This window comes from Symphalangus syndactylus, chromosome 3, assembly GCF_028878055.3.
Source record: "Symphalangus syndactylus isolate Jambi chromosome 3, NHGRI_mSymSyn1-v2.1_pri, whole genome shotgun sequence".
NCBI classification, from domain to species: domain Eukaryota; kingdom Metazoa; phylum Chordata; class Mammalia; order Primates; family Hylobatidae; genus Symphalangus; species Symphalangus syndactylus.
The window spans coordinates 119,689,693-119,704,073 of NC_072425.2; the positions used below are offsets into that span (position 1 = coordinate 119,689,693).

Here is a 14,381-nt window from a genome sequence, read left to right on the forward strand (position 1 = left end):
TTCTCTCCTACTTCTGCTGGTTTCCTACTTGTCAGAGAATCACCTCTAACGTAACTCACCCTGCATCTATCTAGGCTGCCACCCTTCTCTTTGGGAGGTGGAGTAACTTACTTGATTGATGGGTTCAGAACATGCATAGGGATGAAGACTATAGTTTATTGGGGCTCTTAAACTCCAAAGGTCCAGACAAAACAGAATGCTAAAGATTGGTTTAATAAATGTTTTAGTATTTAGTTATAAGACATGTCTTCTCCAAGTCCACAAAGCATATTGTTTCTACATAATAACTTCCTATGAAAAGAATCAGGCAGTTCAAAATGGCTATTGAATTTGGATATTTAGAACTAGGGCTAGCAACTCTTCGTTAAAGAGTGGTTTTATTCTATTTTGAAGCAGAATTTATATTAAAAGACCTGTTGAGGTTTATTTTAGGTCTATGAATTTATTGATAAATAGAAGTGTTTTTCAGCAAATGAACAACACCGAAAATAAACAAACTTAAACTCTTATGATACAATATATTTATGCCTCCTGAATGTGCTTTTTCCTTGTTGATATCAAAACCAAATGATGAGTTCTTTGGTTCTTTGCACTGAAACCAAGTATTAGTTCTCATGATTCGGGTAATATTCTTTGTCTTAATGTCATATTCAAATTGCTTTGATCCACGGCTGAAATAGAAGAATCCTAGAGACAGAGAATCAGGATTAGTTATCTTTCATAACTATATAATACTTCCATACTTTTAAATTTTATAAACATGGAAAAAAACAACATTATGGAGTGCAAAGAAATCTGTGGAATCACATACATACATTTTAGTTTTCTACTGTCATGTGGGAAATCCTATTATTTTTATTTCCCTAAGGAGGAAGCCAATGTTATAAAGGGTGAGTTTCAAGGGATTTTTACCTTTCTAGCCAGACTGTGGTCTATGCCAGAGGTTTTCAAACTAGGCTTCAACAGTGTCTCAGTGAGGGGGAGGAGAAGGCCCCTGTGCATATGGCCCTGGTCTCTTAGAGCTGTTCTACTTTGATCTGTTTTAGGTTTTGAGGTTCTGTGTTAGATTTCATTGTAATAATAGATCATGTCACTCAAAGATGTTTCTAGATTACCCCACGGTCTAGGTCATTGTCTTTGATGATATAGTTGCTGGACTGTATTCATTACATTGCCTGAGGTTCTTTTAAAACTACAGATTCTTAGGTATCACTCACAATTCTGCCTCAAACACTTTGTTTCACACACAAACCCCAAGCTATGTACATTAAGCTACATACATTAAAGTTGGAGAATCATCGTTTTGTTCATGTGCTTAGTTACTCTGCACACTTTAGGGGGTGTCTTTACTTATCAATGATGAGTAAAATGGATTTGGTACTTTTTACATAGATTTGAGATAGTATAACAGAGAGTATAATTCAGGATTTATGGATTCAGTTTGTGATAATGCTTGTGGGGTTAATGTTTATTATTGTATATACTTAAGAGTAGCAAAATTACATTAAAATAAAAGCATTTAAGTTTTTGTGCTGTCTTTTTTCACAGTCAACACAGTCTCTCAAGTATCCCAATAAGTGAGGCATCCATGCTTACCTTTGTACTGGAAAGCAGCATCAACACGGATACTGATTCCAGGAAAGTGTTTTACCACTCTCTGCGGGAACCCTTTGTCCATGGTTTGGGTTATTTCATCAAATCTGCGTACAAGGATATGAAAGGATACCAGCGGATCTTTGGTTTGGGGAGCTTAATTTGCCTACTGCGCAACTTAGAGTCAAGCAGGGATGTCGGGAATACATAGGCTTAGTAGAGGAAAACTAAATGGATCAATAATAAAAATACAGTAAAGATTATGTTTGATTGAATCGTTTATAGAATCTTCCAAACAAGAAATGATCAGGGAAAAAGACCACAACATATGTTAGATTGATGCTATTCAGAGAAATTGGTACATTGTATTGAAGGCTGAGCTTGGAGCTTTCAAAATTTTTCACTAGATATGTTTGTGTCATTGGCAATTTGGTTGGGATCACCAACTTTTTATTTTATCTTTATTTTTTAAGTTGAAGGAAAGTCATTAGACTCATTGAGGTCTCTTTCGGTTTGATAAATGTCATCCACTGCCTTCATTATTCACTTAAGAAGACTATGGGTGGGGTGTGGCGACTCATGCTTGTAATCCCAGCACTTTGAGAGGCTGAGGTGGGTGGATCGCTTGAGGCCAGGAGTTCAAGACCAGACCGAGAATCATGGTGAAACCCCATCTCTACAAAAAGTACAAAAATTAGCCAGGCGTGGTGGCACATGCCTGTAGTACCAGTTACTTGGGGGGTGCTGAGACAGGAGGATCGCTTGAAAGCAGGAGGTCGAGGCTGCAGTGAGCAGAGATTGCAACACTACACTCTAGCCTGGGAGACAGAGCAAGACTCCATCTCAAAAAAAATAAAAAATAAAAAATATTATGGATTAATTTTAATTTTGTCTGTGTCAAAGTGATGTTATTGTGAATATTTTTCTCCATAATAAAACAAAGGGTGAGTCGTCTGTAAACTTACCTCCAGCACCAAATGCCCACAAAGAAGTAGGTTTTTCTTGTGGTCTTATCACAGACGGCTGCATCTATTTTCTTCACACGTCCTGGAAAACCTAATGTATGGATGGATTTGGGATAATCTGGCAAGACAGCATATCCTCTGATCATCCAGAAGTTTTCATCTAGGAAGAGAGGAGTGATTATTTATTTTCTAGAGGGAGAAATAGGTATCTTAAGAAATTTAAAAATAATTAGATACCTAGTTCCTTTTAGCTTCAGTGCTTAGAGATTTAATAATCTCATGTCCACATTCATTCTTACCACTTTCTTTAGCTGCTCATATTATTTATATTACACAAATAATATATACCTATAAAAGCCAATAGTGTGCGTACCTTTGTCAATTGGTTTCATTGTATTGATTGCTTTTAATTGGCTAACTCAATCAAGTAAGCAATGCATATATGTATTTAAACATCACATTGTACCCCATACATATGTACAATTATTATGTGTCAATTCAAATTTTTAAAACGAAGTATGTTTGGACATGTTCTCCTAAGTTTCAGCCCCCAAGTGATCTCAAAGGCTGGTAATCTGATAACATATAAAAAGTGGGGTTGCTAGATTAAACAGAAAATGTCAGTTAAATTTGATTTCAAGTAAACAATGGCTAACTTTTGGTATAAATAAATACAAAATATTTTAAGGGATATATATATATATATATATGTATATACCAAAAAATTATTTGTTGTTTATCTGAAATTTATAGTGTCCTATATTTTTATTTGCCAAATCTGGCGACCTTAGTAAAAAGTGAACATTAAAGAGAGATTAATTACCTTTATTTGGCGGAAAAAGAGACTTTTTTAGTTTTTATTACACAGGTTTATTTTAGTCCCTGTGCAACTAGGATTGTGTTTATCTTCACAGCCACAGAGAATCCTGGTTATTTATATTCTTTATGACAGGAACCTAAGATGAGAGCAAAAGCCCTGCGCATTGGTTCATGCATGAAGATTTTATTTCTTACACCAAAATACCCACTGGTTAGTTCAGGCAGCCAGAGGGAGAAGAGGAATCAGGATGGGCAAGGTTACCTTTAAAAACCAGAATCTTATCTCTGGGGTTCTCATATGCAGCTTGCAGATCAGCTGGCAGAGATGGCCAGAATGAAGCAATTAATTCAAACTCAACATCCGTGATATCATAATAGATCCTCCATAAGTGCCTGTGTTAAACAAAAAACACTTTACACATGCAGCCTATTTCCATGTCAATGAAAATTTTGTAATCTTAGGCTTGCCTTTTAGCTAACTGGTTCGTATCTTCCTCAAATAATTGAGATAATTAGCATAATTTTCCCCAGCAAATTTAGGTGGTTGTGAGTTCAGTTCAGTTTGGGACTTCCAAGTTCAGGACATGCCTTTGTGCCCACTCTCTTGGATCCGTAGAGTGGCAAACTCTTCATGGAAATCTTATTCTGAGTTCTCAGTGCGCAATGGTTTTGTTTTTGCCAAAGCAGCAACACCCAACGTTCTAAGCCAACACCAAGAATTCCTAAGAGGAACTTTTTGAAGCAGATGCTTGCTGTAATAAAGAAATGTAATCACTGACATGCGAAAATACTTCCTCAGAATTTCCCTTCTGGCTGCAAAATTCCGAGTCTATCAATGAGACGTGAAAAGTCCTTATATTTCATTTCCCTCCACATACAGGCCACTCCTCTCTGACATTCATGATGGGTAGCTCTTGGCCTCTGCTGGTCAGAGAATGGTGGTGATAACATGTGATTGTAACGTGATACATTCACGGGTGAAAGGAGTCCGATTTCAAATATTCTTTCCTTTTGCCCCTATATCTTTGTCAATGGTGCATGTCTTGATATTTTGCTATAAAAATATGGTCATGGTCTACATAAGTGACCCACCATGCTGTAACTTCAGTTCAATAAATTTTAGTGAGAGAAGGGATTTCCCACTACAGCTAACACTTTATTGATGCAACTTGAAGAAATGTTCAGTGAGGTGCTGACCCATGTTTAACAACTGGCTCTCCAGGTGGGAAGAAGACATGACTTTAATCATTTGCTGATTTTCAGATGTAAATACTCCAACCATGGCAAATTTCAAGCTGCCTATGTGATGTGAACTGGTTTGCAAAATTCCTGAAAATTTAACAATAGGCTCCTGTAATGGAGTGCAAGTTGGCTTCAGTAGGCCACTGGGATTGGTGGAATCTTCTGGCCAAAAAGTCACTGAAAGTAGACTCTATTTCCCCTTCTTATGAAATGGCAATTTTTACAATTCCTTAAAGACATTTAAAAATTTATCAAACAACTACAAGATACACACATATGGTAAAGCATTCAAACAGTATGGGCAGTTATAAAATGAAGATAAAAGGCAACAATTTCACTAGCCCCATGACTACCTCTTTATCCTCAAATCCCTTGAAAAGAAAAATCTTCATAGGAAGTTGAGGTGTTTAGGGAAATGAGTTTACCTGCCTTTAAAGAACATTACTTCTCTGCGGAAAGTGGTGATAGCGTCAAAAGTCAAGTCAGGGTCACAGGCATGGGGTATAGTGGGTTCCTTTGGCTTAGCAGGTACCTTAGGCAGACCTCCTTTGATGAGAAAAAAAATACCACAATGAATTAAGAGGGCATGAAGAAAGATGCCTACACAAGGGTCTTACCTAAGAGTAAGGATATTTGCTTCATGATATTTCAAGAAGTGATTTTCTCAACTTCCTTTCTGAAAAGCTTCCTATTTAGTTCACATATATTGAGATTTATAATTTTGCTCACCATAGATGGACTGGATTCCATTGATATCATCCTGAGAAAGTGGGTATTTTCTGGGATCCAGGGAGACATAATTTGGGAACATCAAGGCTGTTTGATCATTGGAGTGAGAGAGCCCCAGTGCATGACCAAATTCATGAGCAGCCACAAGAAACAAGTTGAATCCTTGATAATAACAGGGAAAACATGAGCACATGACTTAATCAAAAAGAGAACGGCTGCATCTGAGATTAGAAAGTAACTAAGGGGAATGAAATAAAGGCTTGCTATATGGCAGATAATTCTCATATGTACCACCATTTATCTGGGAGGTATTTCAATACCAATAAAGTCATGTGTTGCTTAATGATATGGATATGTTCTGAGAAATGCATCACTGAGCAAACATTATAGGGTGCACTTACACAAACCTAGATGGCACAGCTCACTACACACAGGGTTACATGGTATAGCCTCTTGCTCCCGGGCTGCAAACCTGTATTGCACGTTACTGTACTGAATATTATAGGCAATTATAGCACAATGGTAAGCAATTATTTAGCGCAATGGTAAACATTTGTGTATCTAAAAGCATTTGTGAACATGGAGAAGGTACAGTAAAAATATGGTATAAAAGATAAAAAATAGTACAGCTACGTAGGACACTTACCATAAATGGAGCTTGCAGGACTGGAAGTCGCTCTGGGTGAGTCAGTGAGTGAGTGGTGAGTGAATGTGAAGGCCTAGGACTTACAGCGCATTATGTAGACTGTATAAACACTGGACACTTAAGCTACACCAAATTAAAAATTTTTTTTCTTCAATAATAAATTAACCTTTGCTTACTGTGACTTTTTTACTTTATAAATTTTTTTTTTTGAGGCAGGGTCTTGCTCTGTTGCCCAGGCTGGAGTGGTATAATCACAGCTCACTGCAGCTTCAAACTCCTAGGCTTGGGCAATCCTCCTCCCTCAGCCTCCTCAGCAGCTGGGACTACAGGTGCATGCCACCATGTCCAGCTAATTTTCTTATTTATTTTTGTAGAGATGAGGGTCTCACTATGTTGCCCAGGCTGATCTTGAACTCCTGGGCTAAAGCAATCCTCCGGCTTGGTCTTGCGAAGTGCTGGGATTACAGGTGTGAGCCACCACGCCTGGCCTAAACTTCTAAATTTTTAAAATTTTGGACTTTTTTGTGACTTAGCTTAAAACACAAATTTGTTGTATAGCTGTACAAAAATATTTCCTTCCTTTGATCGGGGTCATCCGTATTACTGTCTTCCACCTCCACATCTTGTCCCACTGGAAAGTCTTCGGGGGCAATAACATGCATGGAGCTGTCATCTCCTATGATAACAATGCCTTCTTCTGGAATCCCTCCTGAAGGGCCTGCCTGAGGCTGTTTTACAGTTACCTATTCTTTCTTTCTTTTTTTTGTACAAGTAAGAGTACATTCTAAAATAACCATAAGAGGTATAGTACATTAAACACATAAAACAGTAACATGATTGTTTATTATCAAGTATTATGTACTTCACACAATTGTATGTGCTGAACTTTTATATGATTGGCAGCACGGTAGGTTTGATTATATCAACATCACCACAAACATGTGAGTAACGTGTTGTGCTATGACATCACTAGGTGATATGAAATTTTCAGCTCCATCATAATCGAATGGGACCACTGTCATATACATTTTCATAGTTGACTGAAATATGATTAAATGGCACATGACTTTAATTGGTACTAGTCACATCATGGAAAAATATAGCCTAGGGTAAGAAAATGGCTTGAAACTGGTGTCTCAGAAATGGATAACATTAAAAAAAAAAGAAGCCACCAGTTTGGGGTTGTTGCTAGGCTACAGTATATGTGATCATGTTGCTCCTACTTCTATTTTTCAGAGGTTCTGTATTGCTATAGGATAAAGTCCAAACACCTTCACATGACCTTCCATGGTCTAGTCCCTGCCTATTTTCAGTCTTATATTTTATTTTCATATTCTGCAAGCTAACTATATTAAATCGCTGGCATTTTTCATCTGTGTCAGGTTCTTTCTAATCTCTATGTCTTCATACCTTCATCTCTTTGCTAATAATATATCTCTTCCACTTTCTCTTGGCTTAACTATCCTATTTATTCCCCAGGACTCCCCACTAAAGTCATTTCATTCATGTAACTTCCCTTATCCCTCCAGCTCTTATCTAGGTTGAGTTAAATGCATGGCTCCGGCTTCCACAGATTCAGCCCTTGATTCTGTCATAGCTCGTAAGGACTGCATTGTTTATTTCTGTCACCCTGAGTACAGGAACCATGTCTTAATTATCTTTTATTCCTAGTGATTGTGACTGCTTAATAATGATTAGTAGATGTCCAAGTGTTGTCTGAATGAAAAAATGGTTAGATGTGTTTCCTAAACATGAGCATAGTGCCTCTTCCAGAAGTCTTACCAGGCATGTTAGAATTGCCTTTGTCTGCCTCTCCCACTAGTCTGTAAGGCTCTAAGTATAGAAGACCACCACCTTGGGCCTGGCATGGTGGTTCACTCCTGTAATCCCAGCACTTTGGAAGGCCAAGGTGGGTGGATATCTTGAGCTCAGGAGTTCAAGAGCAGCCTGGGCAACATGGAGAAACCCCGTCTCTACTAAAGAAAAAAAAAATTAGCCGGACGAGGTGGCCTGTGCCTGTGGTCCCAGCTATTTGGGAGGCTGAGGCAGGAGAATTGCTTGAGTCTGAGAGGCATAGGTTGCAGTGAGCCGAGATCGTGCCACTGCACTCCAGCCTGGGTGACAGAGCGAGACTCAGTCTCAAAATAAAAATAAAAATAAAAATAAAAAAAGTCCATCCCTGGATTTGCAACTAAGTGTATGGAGCCTAAGGGAAGCCTCACCTTCCCAGATGGAACCTTGCCTAGTGATGTTTGCACCAAGCAAACATAAAAGGGCAAAGAATTATGTCATGGTCTTTGACACTTTTCTGCTCTTGCCTTTGTTGCTGCCCCTTGCCTGGCTGGCTATATCGCTGTGTGTGCTTTTGGACAAAGAACTGGAAAAATGACCATTGGGAAAAATAATTCAAACTCAGGTTTTCTAAATAAAGTCTGGACCTTTATTCTGGCTTTCAAGACCCTCTGCAATCTGAATCCTATTCGCCATTTTAGCCTTGTCTTTTACAATTCTATTCCTTATGTTGGATTGAGCTATTCTGTTCAGAACACTCCTATTCACCCTCTTTACCCTACTTTGTCTTCTTAGTTCCTGCTGAGCCTCCATTTCTCAAGTTTGACATAGCTTCCTCTGCTCACCTGTGGGTCTGGGTTGGACTTTCTTCTGTGTGGACCTATTACATTGCCATAGTTTCCTTTATCTCCGTTCTGATCCTACTGGTTTTAGTTGCCGTTTAATTGTCTGTGTGTTCCTTAGACTGTAAACCCTTGGAGGGCAGCTTCTGTGTCTTATATACAAGGGTATATTTCATTTCTATGACAGAGCCTGAGTCATAGTGGATGTTCAATAAATGATCGTTGAATGACTTTATTTACCAATGATTTGTAGAGTATTTCTCATGTGCCAACACTGTTATCGGCCATATGACACTGTAGGTAAAAGACGACAAAAGTTTCTGTCTCATGGAGATGTGACTAAATAGATAAATTTGTACATTATACATTCATAGCTTTGTAAATATTTTTTCTTATGTCTAGAATGTAATTCCACCCTAGTTATCATTATCATCATCAATACTAATAATTGTCAACAGAATCTTTGATGTCAAGCACTTTCTGAGTGTTCACTATGGACAACTGCTCTGAAAGGGGTTTTCACCTTTATTAAACTAGTTAGGATAAGGGTAATTTATTTCACTCTCCTAAAAGAAGAGCATTATTATTATTTTACAGGCAAAGAAATAGAGAGTAAGAAAATTACTTGGCTTGCCCCGGGTCCCTCAGCTGGTAAATGGGAAGCCCTGAAAGGAACCAGTGTCTGCCAAGCTACAAACGATTGCTTTTTCTCCTTCCCAACACTGCATCTGTAGCAGTCTGTAAGGCCTGTTCAGTTGTTTGGTGCACACGTGTGTGCCACACACACACTCACAATAGGCTTGGCACTGGCTTTGCTTTGAGAGACGCTCAGGAAAATCTCTGTATGTGCTTAAAGTCCTCTGACATCCCCATGCGATGACCTGTTCTTCCCTGAGGAAGCAGCCTGATAGCATCATTGGCAGATGACGTGTCTGTTGCTCTTAAGCAAGTTACACCAAGACTTTTGCCACCCTTCCATTAAAACAGAGCCTCCACATTGCAATGAAAGAGGTGATCGTATAGGTTATTGCTGAATTGCCTATTTAAAAAAAAAATTGCAATTTTGTTGAAGATTACGTTTGCTTGATATTTTATGCTTCCATTGGAGAACAGGAAGATATTTTCCCCTTTAATGTCAGTGAACTAAGAGTTATACAATTGGATCATAGAGGGCCCACAATTTCTACTCTGAGGGAATGTAATAAAGTGGTCAGAAGACAATCCTTTTTGGAACTGCTGCCTGGTTGCCCACCCAGAACTTGGTTGAGGACTGTACTTATCTCTTGCCTTGCTCAAGAGAGCCTTACCGATGTGGAACCCAGATACATTGGACTTAAGAAAAAAATTTACCCCACACATCCCCCTTGGCAGAGGGCTTAAAGCAGTATGGGTAAGAGTAACTGCTACTTAGTATTGGATTTAAGAGACAAAAGGATGGTGAAATCTTTGATCTTTGCCTCTAGATATGAAAGTAAAGCCTGGCTGAGCAAGGGGAGTCATCCTGATTTTGGCAAGTGCTAGGATATTTCCTATAACTGTTTGATGAATCATATCCGCAGTGTCTTCAGACTAGTACCAAAGAAATATCGAAACATGTCTCAGCAGAAGATACACAACAGACATGGTTCATTCCTTTCCTCTCTTGCTTGGGTGACAATGTTATCTAACCTCCTTCAATTTCTTGTCTGCTTGTGATGCTAAGTCATATGGCAATGGCAGCAGCCAATCCCAGATTTTGCATGCTGCTGCCTGAACCTCAGCCAGTACTGACTTTCGCCCTTTTCACTGGCACTTGGAAGAACAGTTGCATCACCTGTTCTGACTGAGCAGTGAGTGGCCATGGACCATTGTGTGACAGACTGTCAGTTTCACAGAAAGTGCAAAGCTGACCTAGACCGATTATCTGGAGATACATGGTCAGGAATGATCTGTATCCTTGTATACTAACCATCAGGACCACTACAACCTGTGCTTTCCTGTGACTCTGGAAGCTAGACACCAGACCCATGGTGACTACTGCCAATGACAGAACAAAAAAATGGGTGACCCAAAAATCTACTGAGCTTGCTCTTTTGTTTGAGGCCTACACTGCTACCTGTTAATATAGTATAGTTTGATATTTTCGTCGGAACAGTAGTCAAACACCTTGAATGCCAGGTAGGCCCATTGAGAAAAATCAAATAAACTTACTTGGTTTGAAGAAATAAGTCAAATATAAGGATTAAGGTTTGATTCCTTTGCAGCTGGGCAAGAGTTAGAAGAGGAAGTTCATGCTTTGAAATAGAGCCTTTATGGGCTATGAATCCATACACTGTCCTTTAATTGCTAACTCAAAATTACCACCTCCCTAGAGTCTTCTTTCAATCCTCAAGCAACAGATGACTTCTACCACTGGTACAACACAAAACATCTTCTGCCTTATATGGCAGGTATGTGGGCTGGCCTTGTGTACCACACAGGATCATGAACCTCTGAAGGCTTACACTTTTCTAGTACAACTTTGGGGTCCATAGGACACCTTGTATAGTTCCGGGCACAAAGTGGCCCCTCAGACATTATGGGTGTATGAATTAATGAATAAATAATGAAGATTGCTCTGATCATAATAGAATTAGCAACTTTATGAGGGTGTATTGAACACTTCCATCAATGTCATCTTGGAATATGGAAAATTGTGGGGACATTGGGAACTTTAGAGTTAAAAAGCAGCTAGTTACAAAGCTATTCTTTTCAGGGATTCTTTAGAATAATAAAATTTTGTTCACAAAGAAAATTAGACTCACCTGCTCCATCCTTGGTCCAGTTTTCTTCCTCATCAAAATGAGTGTCACCACCCAGACCCGGACCAGGAGGAAAGGCATGGCCAAGCACTCCCAAGGGACCATCAAAATAGCGAGGACACCGACCATGGACTGAGATACAATTTATGCCAGGAAAAAAGATCAGCTTCCTCAAATCTCCTGAGATAAAAAGAGCTTTGCTCTCTGTTGAAAACCTTACCTCGAGTCCTAAAGGCAATCATGATGTCTGCAATCCCCTTTGAAATCTTGGTGAATTTTAGTGGAGTAACTTTGCTCCACACTTCTAAACCTTCTTGGATAGCCTCATCCACAGCAGCTCGTGCCATATCCGGAGTATAGTTTATTATTCTTAAAAATTAACAAAAAATATGTCAATTTCTGGCTTATTCATGCATGAATATACACACATAACTACAAAAAATGTTTCTAGCTTATCAATAATGTGCTGCAGTAACTTTGGTGTGCAATTATCTTACAGTTTCATTAGCACTTTATTTAAATGAAATACTCTTACACATACTACACAATTAAATTCCTTTATCTTCCCTATGAATCAGTAGTATTATAACACTTCAACAAAGGAGGCTCAAAGAGGTTAAATGACTTCCCTAAGATCACATCCCAAGACAGCATTAATCTCATGTACGTGTTGGCTTGTATATGAAAGTATTATAAAGACATTCTTAGAAAGAACTAAGAATCATTTTTTTGAACGGCTTGTGGAAATCAGTCTTGTGCATGTATCATATATTAAGAACTTTTTTTTTTTTTTTTGAGATAGAGTCTCGCTGTGTCCCCCAGGCTGAAGTGCAGTGGCGTGACCTCGGCTCACTGCAACCTCTGCCTCCCAAGTTCAAGTGATTCTCATGCCTCAGCCTCCTGAGTAGCTGGGATTACAGGGGCATGCCACAAGGCCCAGCTAATTTTTGTGTTTTTTAGTAGAAATGGGGTTTTGCCACGTTTGCCAGGCTGGTCTCAAACTCCTGACCTCAGGTGATCCGTCTGCCTCAGCCTCCCAAAGTGCTGGGATTACAGGCATGAGCCACCGCACCCAGTCCATATATTAAGAATCTTCCATGAGAACCACAAGAATTGCTCAGTAAAAGATTTTTCTCTTGTTTATGTTCCCTATCTTGCTAAACTCATTTTTATCTCAAGTCCTGGCACTCAGTAAGATGAAAGAACAACTATTAGAAAGGCTCTAGAGTGATGGTCAAGGTGCCTGCCTCTGTCTCAGATCAAGGGCATACCCATCCTCTTCTTGCCGGTGAGTCAACCTGCCCCCTTTTCCTTGAGATGTCTGAGGGAAACACCTTACTTTGCTCTGAGGGGCTCATCTGAGATCTGGCAACTCTCTCTCTCACACACGCATGTCTCTGACATAAACTGGTTGTGTTCCAGGGTCTCCCCATTTTCTCTGGAGCACCCTTCATTTATGCTGTTAAGTATCTGCAGTCAGATGACAGTATTTGTTCGGAGCTTATACGATGGTGGGAGAGGCTAGAGATGAGAGCATGTCTGCTGGAGCCAGTAAGAGCTGTGTAACCTCAGCCATGGTAAATAAACTTTTGTTTCAGTTGCTCTGTATTTAAGGTGGCGGTAGCAGCAGAGCCTACAGCACAGGTTTGTTGGGAAGATACGGTAAATGGAGCCTATGATGTGCTGTGCACACAGGAAGTGCTCAGTCGAATGAATAAATATTATTCTGTTCCTTAGAAATTATCTTTATGTTCCTTTGGATTAGGCGGAAATAAGCTGGCAGAAGCATTACCTGTAGGTGAGGTTGTATTTTCTCCACCCAGGGAGGGTGTAGCCATACTGGCCCACATCAGGCACCCCACACCTGGGTGTCTTCATGATCTCAAGGGTGTTTGAGTCCAGTTTTCCAGTCACTGTCAATCCAAAAAATGCTTGCATTTCCCGAATTTTGTCATCTATGAGACTCTTATTCTTGCTTTGAACAAGATGATTCCCTTCTATTTCAAGAGAGTAGAACTGGTTGAGATATGCCTGACCAAAAAGATAAGAAAAAAAAAAAAGAGGCACAGAGTACAGGAGAGCAAATCTCCATCTCAGGATAAAGCAAAATTGCCTAAAATTCCTTTTGGCAATAGGAAGGGGGAAACAAAATAAGTAATGAGAGAAAGTGAGGAGTGAAGGAGGAAAGAAGAAAGAAAGGACACAAAGAGGAAAATAACGAGCCACCCTGCTCTTTCAATTTCCAAGACTTGGTTGACTTATGAGTGACCAGAATTAGCCAAAGCACGCAGCTCATAAACCTCCACAGAAGAGAATGAAGCTTCGTCTATCTGTTGAATGATGACCTATCTTAACATATTTTTGCTGTTACTTTCATTTTGGTGTTTCTTTGAAACAAATTCTAGGAGAAATAAGTGATTATCCATTTCGCACATGTATTTGATTTAACCAAAAATAAAAAGTTAACTGAACTGATTTTTAGAGGGAATCTGTAAAGCAATGTATTTTTTTTTTTCATACATATAGGGATTAGGGTTCCAAATTGTAGATTGGGTCCTCCTGGTTGTCTTGAAATGCTTTTATGGTGATCTCCATGCCTTGCAGGGCTCTCTCCTTTCTCCTCTCACTAAACATCCCTTTATTTGTGACTATTGCTAAAAGTTATAGCAGATCCTTTCCCCCTTCCTGTCCCAGCCCTCCTCCCCAACACAATTTCTTGATATCCTCAGAGCTAGACAAATGAAAAGCAGCTCCTTCTCACAAAAAAGTTCAAGACTCTTTTGCAGGAATGTGTTTTCTTTTTAGGTCCCAAGAGAATCAATAAAATAAGCTTTTTATCAATAGTCATCGATATCATTTATTAAGACAGTACCTGAGCCAGTTGCACGTTTTCTTCATTTTCCATCATCTGGACTGAGGAAAATGCAGAAGAAAATGTTATAAAGAACAAAAATAGAAGCAGAAGGCGCTTCAT

The 14,381-nt window shown here is 39.2% G+C and overlaps 1 protein-coding gene across 1 annotated transcript; it reads right to left on the reverse strand.

Annotated features, from left to right (window-relative positions):
- Positions 1-442: 442 nt before the first annotated feature.
- MMP27 (matrix metallopeptidase 27) lies at positions 443-14,381 on the reverse strand. The gene is made up of 10 exons (XM_055272921.1): positions 14,280-14,381; positions 13,200-13,438; positions 11,628-11,776; positions 11,411-11,539; positions 5,349-5,510; positions 5,045-5,165; positions 3,640-3,770; positions 2,559-2,718; positions 1,597-1,700; positions 443-687 (listed from the first exon to the last, which is right to left on the reverse strand). Exons 1-10 carry the CDS (start codon positions 14,379-14,381, stop codon positions 443-445), a joined length of 1,542 nt encoding a protein of 513 aa, XP_055128896.1.

Coding starts and splice junctions, on each gene's coding strand:
- MMP27 (XM_055272921.1), bottom strand. CDS start 14,381: ATGAAGCGCCTTCTGCTTCTATTTTTGTTCTTTATAACATTTTCTTCT. Junction 13,439..14,279: donor AAAACGTGCAACTGGCTCAG/GTACTGTCTTAA, acceptor CTTTTTGGTCAG/GCATATCTCAACCAGTTCTA. Junction 11,540..11,627: donor GATTGCCTTTAGGACTCGAG/GTAAGGTTTTCA, acceptor ATTGTATCTCAG/TCCATGGTCGGTGTCCTCGC.